Source organism: Phyllopteryx taeniolatus, chromosome 2 (assembly GCF_024500385.1).
Source record: "Phyllopteryx taeniolatus isolate TA_2022b chromosome 2, UOR_Ptae_1.2, whole genome shotgun sequence".
Classification (NCBI taxonomy): domain Eukaryota; kingdom Metazoa; phylum Chordata; class Actinopteri; order Syngnathiformes; family Syngnathidae; genus Phyllopteryx; species Phyllopteryx taeniolatus.
This window is the reverse complement of record NC_084503.1, coordinates 31,566,544-31,572,920: the sequence shown is the minus strand read 5'-3', so window position 1 is coordinate 31,572,920 and position 6,377 is coordinate 31,566,544. Positions and strand designations below refer to the sequence as shown.

Genomic DNA, 6,377 nt, shown 5'->3' with positions numbered 1-6,377 from the left:
TGGATGGATGGATGGATGGATGCATGTGACCGCCCTACAGTTTGCACTGGCTTGTGCCCCCATAAGGCTGCATTATTAATTCCCTTGTAATGACACAAATAATGAACCACGCAAGCATGAACTACAAAGATACTCTTTATTTGTAACCATCAGGAGACATGTTTTGTACAAGAAAAAAACACAACAGCTACAATGACATTTTGTGTGGACAATTGTTCATCGTTCTCCTGTTGCTAAAAGGACCGACGCTCCTCTGCATGCATGTGGCGTCAGTTTGGGATAATGGTGAACAATTTCACCTCAGAAAAAAATATTCCATTGCCATAAGGAGAGAAAGTAGGCTCAATTCAATGTTGAGTCTCGGATTAAAAAAAACCATAACTGGCTTTTATTTTTAATCAGGAAGGATGTCGAATATGGGATGAAGTCATCTCCTCACTTGGACTTTGGATTGTCTTTCTCTCCACCGTCCGCCTTTTTCTGCTTTTGCTGCATTATTTCAGCATCCCTTAAAACAAGGTGTCATTAGGACAAAACTGTTCTAACAATGAATCACAAATAGGTGTTTCTTGGCAAACTGTCTCATACCTCTGCTTACGAGCGGCAGCAGAGAGCCCGTCCTCATTTCGCTTCCCTTTGCCGGTCTCGGTAGCCTTCTTGGCAGCCTTTTGGCGTGCCAGCTCACGCTGATTTCCCCCTGAAGAAAACATATTTGAAATGTCATACAGCGTGAACCTCTGCTACGTACAGTAAATCCCTTGCCTACATCGTTTAAACCCCTGAATATACCCAAACCTATGATGTCAAAATACCTTATTATTTCAATCTAATCTTACTTAAGTATTGTCCCTCCCTTGCAATTAACGTGAGCAAAGGCCCAATTGTCTGTCTCCAAAAGATTCTCCTGAACGATTATTCTTTCGTGTTTAAGAGGGATTTTTCCTCCTCAATTTGTTCATAAAATAACAATTGCAAATGTTAAACCTTTTCCATAGTCATGATTTTAATCAAATCCTTATTTATTTACCACACCAGAAATGCCATCATCCATACATTTTCTTCTGCTTATCTGGGGTCAGCAGCTTAAGCGGGTCACACCAGACTTCCCTCTCCCTAGCCCCTTCGTCCAGCTCTTTCAGGTGGAACCAGAGGCGTTCCCAGGCCAGCTGGGAGACATTGTGTCCTGGGTCATCGCCAGGGCCTCATCCCGGTGGGACGTGCATGGAACACCTCACCAGGGAGGCATCCAGGAGGCACCCTTACCAAGATGCCCGAGCCACCTCATCTGGCTCCTCTCGATGCGGAGGAGCAGCAAATCGACTCTGAGCCCCTCCCGGATGACCGAGCTTCTCACCCTCTCTCGAAGGGAGAGCCCGGACACCCTGTGGAGGAAACTCATTGCGGCCACTTGTATCTGAAATGTTTGAAGCCACAATGTAGTTAACAGATAAGCTAACAGTTAGCCTAACTTCTATTTATTCTGTGTGTTATTTGGCAGTCTGAATGCCCTGTGGAACCTCGTACTGCGACAGATTTGGTCATGTTCTGTGTTGGTCATTTGGAGTCCACCATACACTTTGAAAGCAGTAAGGTCACACTTGCTGAATTCTTCCTTGTCTTGTATGTGTGAAAAATCTGTATCTCTGCACTCCACTTAACACATTCACTGCCATTGACGGCTTTAGAAGTCAAATATCCATGTTAACTGGGAAGGCTGGCAGTGAATGAGTTAAGACAGAGCACGCCATAGTCTTTCACTAACCTTCGGTAACACAGTGGTAAAGTCACAATTACTGTATTTATTTGTGAGAAAAACATTTCCAGGCCATGAACACGAAACAATCAAATGGGGGGAACCAGTAAGTACGGCGATAATTGAGCGTGCCTTGTTAATCTCGAATAGTTGTATGTCGTAGAACCGAGGAATTAAGTGGTGCAGTTTTAAAGCAGACGACGTGGCAGGGAGGTGCTGTGGAGCAGCTTTACAGCTCAAACCACAACAACACAGAAACGAGTCGAGCGACAATCCAATAAACAGGACATAATGGAAGAGCCTAATACGCAGCTCATGTACTTTATTTGCAAATCATTGAAAATGTTATTTTAACTTTCTAATGTGACACCAAACAAGATGGAGCAGCTGTAGAAATTGTGTCGGTCGAGTTCGATCGATTAACTATAGGACACATTATTAAAGACACATTAACGAAAACTATAGCTCTAAACGCCTTTGTTAATCGTGTTAAGTGTCTCTAAAAAGAAACATGTGAGCGCTTGTTAGTGCCAAATTTGAAAACGTCAAAGCCCCGCGAAAGGACGTGACGTCTGATCCAGCAAATAGACGGCACCCAGACCAGCTGCGCGAGCGACGGAAACAACGAACACACACTGCATGCAGTTGCTGTGAAGTATATAATGCCTTACGGTAAATGTATATATGTCGATACCCACTGGTCATTTTAGTAAGCGTCGACCCAAATCCACAAAAAGCTCAGCCTTAAGGGCCAAAGTGTCCCTCTGCGTTGCACCAGTCGTTCTCTTCTCGCTGTGTTGCTGACTTGTGCTACGCCTCAACTGCGCATGCGCACGAGACAGGCCTCAGGAACGCCAGAACATTCCGGGATCGCAGAGCGCATGCGCATTGAGGTAGGAAGTGGCTCTTATTTATAATCCTCCTGAAAACACTGCTTGATTATTTTAATCATTGTTTAAATTACATGTCAACACCTGTGAAACAGAAAACAATAAAAAATAATGTATATATATATATATAAATTGCATTATTATTCATTATTATTATTAAATGTATGTAGGGGTGGGTGTTGCGGCGATGCACTTTTTGCAGCCGATACGATCACGATACTTTTTCTTACAATTTCATCCGTGCAGATACTGAGCGTTTCTTATTGGCAGTTTTTTTCTGTCAAAATATTATTACACTTTTAGGCAAATCAAATGACAATACTTGCCATTCGTACCAAATTTATTATATTATAATACATAATAAAAGAAAAAAGTAAAATAAATATGAATGAAACTCATTCACATACAAGTTGTGCATAATTAAGCAAAATAGCAGAGAAGATCCTTGGTCTTCTCCTCCCTCCATCCAGGACATCGCACAGAAGCCTGAGCGCAGAATGGTGTCTTGAAACATGCTTAATTAAGAGTTCTTCTTCAATGTACATACCAGAGGCTCATAGAACCACACAAAGGAAAGGCAACAAGAAATGCATAATTAAGTTTCAAAGCAAAAGTTTATTTATACTACTAGAGTTTCTCTCTTCTTTTTATGGTGCACTCCAAATGACAGAAATTGTGTTCCACATTATATGCTGCAGTACAACAACATCAGGCAACAATTTTCTCCGAGTCTTTTCTTCAAAGGCAGATCTTTTTCAACCTTAAGTTTGCAGTGCTTATGGTGTCACCAGAGGTCTCTTTTCAGGTACATAGCACAGCAAAACCTGCATGGCAAATAATCTCTTGCTGTTATGTTTTGGGTTGCCTGTCTTTTTGGTATTATTTGTCCATTTCCGGAAGACAAGACCGAACAGTTATGATTGTAATTGTCCAGATTTCTGATTTTGCTCAGAAGTAGATGACGCATGCTAGATCCATGTCTCTGCACAAGCGCCTTGGCCACCTCAACTTTGTCAGAATGCTTTTACTTCAGATGTCTTGTAATCTTTGCAAAAGGCTTTTTGCCGTAAAGGTATAATTTCTCTTGTCATAGATTCTCTGATGTGCAGTGTTGGAGGACATTTTGACCTTGACTTTAAGTTGTCGAGAATTCCTGCCACGGGAACTTCGATCCATTGTTGAGGATGATTTTCCTTGAGATGCTGTACGTCCTTTTCAGCTAATTCTTCTGCCTGTGCCTGTTGCCCTTGTTGTTCCTCATCATCGGTCACTTCTTTGAAAGCCTGTTGCTCAGGGGTGTGGAAGAAAGAAAAGTAATACATTTACGTACAGCATACAGTATATACATGGTTAAATCCATCACGTCACTTGTGGATTTATTTTTTTTTATTATTTATTCCCCCCCCATTTGAATTCTTTCCTCTAACAAAAAGACAATATCGTGGTATCTTCAGATATGAGTGACTCAATTTTTTTGTTTTTTGAGGTTTGCAAAAAAACCAACATATTTATTTGTTTGTTTGTTTTTGCAAAAAAACTATTCTTTATCCTCTGTGAAGAATGCTGAAATTAATTAAGAAGTGTGACACATCAGAATTAGAATCATCTTTATTTGCCAAGTATGTCCAAAAAACACACAATGAATTTGTCTCCGGTAATTGGAGGAGCTCTCGTACGACAACAGACAGTCAATTGACAGAGAACACTTTTGAGACATAAAGACATTGAGAAAATAAAGGGTTGCTAGTTATCTGGTAATGCCGGTACACATACGGTTTAAATGTTTTTACATACTATGAAATTATGTCTACTGTATGTTTTTACCAAGTACAATATTATAGAGGGCTGTTTTTCATCATTATAATAATTATAATAAAATGGCAAACAAGACAATATGTTACAAAATGTTTTGTTCAGGGTGGAACAGATTCATGGCAATTCCATTCATTTCAATGGGGAAAGATGATTTGAGATAGAGAGTGTTTTGAGTTATGAGCATGGTCACAGAACAAATTAAACTTGTATTTCAAGCCACCACTGTACAATAAATGACTAAACGCAACAACACCGGCAGAATCCCCACACATCATATCCCTGATTGGTGATCTGCCTTTCTTGTGGTATGTTTTCATTCCTGTTATTCTAAATGATCCTGTTGTCTTTTAAATTAGGTCAAAAATGAAGGAGTCACATATTATACAATGGTCGTGTCTAGTCCTACAGGTTAAAACAATGTTTCTGGTAAATCTATTTTAATCACTGTTCAAAAATACAGATCAATATCTAAATGGGCCTTGTATCTTTCATAACCTTACTTGGAAAAACAAAAGCACTTGCTTTTCTTCCACATTCAATGTAATCAGACTGACATGGGAAACCTGTAAATAAAAAGTTTATCGTTTCCACAGAAGAGCTATACGGACAACAATTTTCCAATCCATGAAATATTGTATTGTAAAAACTTTGTAATACATTTCACCTATGAGCTAAAGAGAGTGTTATAGCATTGTCATGGCAACACACGGAATTGTGAAAACGAATAATTCTGATCTGAGTCCGGACAGGACAACTCTTTTAGTACCTCATTTGTACGGATTACATTAAACAGTGCATGCAAAATTCAGGAGGGAACGGCAGAATAAGAAAGAAGAAGTTGATATAATAATAGTAATATGTAATATGGACTGCTTGCTTTGCACGCGCTACACTTGGATTCACAGCAGGCCCATAATAACCATGTGTAGTTTTTACAGTATGTCCACTAGTCTTATGTAAAAAAACTAAACACCCAAAACTACCACTTATATATACAGTACACATCTTCCGATAAAAGTAGGTTATTGGACTATCAATATTTTCAAGCGAAACTTACTTGGATAGCCCATTCCTTCCTGTACTTGTATTATGGGCCTCCCAGATCCTCATAGCTGCAGCAACAACAAAAAATCCAGCTATTTGAGAAGAGAAGATTTGACAGATATACGTAGGTACATGGAGCCCCAGACATTTGCTAAACTGAGGGTACAGATTGGTTAATTGAGGGAACGGATTACTAAACTGAGGGAACATATTATCAATGAATTTTATTTTTCTCGTACCTTGGCACCAGGGGGGATCCACAGAAGATGGTTTGCGCAAGAGTCAGTTTTCTGCTCGCTCCAAAGTCTTTGATATAAACTTTATTGTTGACATCTGTAGAAAAGGAAGACATATCTTTAATCGTGTGTACAAGAAACAACCTTCACAATATTATAATGTAAAGTTATTCAAATGTATGCATCAAAATGCATATTATGGGTTTCCAAATAAAATGTTTTCAGGTTTCAGTTTTCCATGCAAGATTCCATGAGAGTAGAGTTCCTGATGTCCTAGCAATAATTCCTGACAAATTCCCAGTCTTCGATCCTCAGTTAGCCTTTGTCTCTCAGGGAAATCCTTGTTTTCAGTCAAATCCCGCGGACTGTATTGACCGAGAGGGGAGACAAACTACGTAAAATAACTGTCTTCTAGGACATTAGTGGGGTGCAAAAGATGTTTCATTTGCAAATATTCCAAACAAAGAAAATAAGCCATTTCCTATTTGTTTTGGGAAATATATTTGGGAACTAGTTTCACTCCCACTGGGCAGCGACGGAAGAGTCCTGGAAAAATCTCAGCAACATTGCATCCATTTGTATGTGCAATCTTGGTTTCTGCATCGAAAATAAGGTCATTGATTTTCATCATGCCAGGCT

General features: G+C 39.6%; 1 protein-coding gene across 2 annotated transcripts; it reads right to left on the bottom strand.

Moving 5' to 3' along the window:
• Positions 1-117: 117 nt before the first annotated feature.
• LOC133474239 (small EDRK-rich factor 2-like) lies at positions 118-2,608 on the bottom strand. Of its 2 annotated transcripts, none has more exons than XM_061765724.1 (3): positions 2,452-2,608; positions 589-697; positions 118-508 (listed from the first exon to the last, which is right to left on the bottom strand). In XM_061765724.1, exons 1-3 carry the CDS (start codon positions 2,456-2,458, stop codon positions 436-438), a joined length of 189 nt encoding a protein of 62 aa, XP_061621708.1. In that variant the 5' UTR covers positions 2,459-2,608; the 3' UTR covers positions 118-435. The 2 variants fall into 2 exon arrangements, with proteins under 2 accessions (XP_061621708.1, XP_061621707.1); XM_061765723.1 differs by having other exon boundaries at positions 2,425-2,591.
• Positions 2,609-6,377: the final 3,769 nt, after the last annotated feature.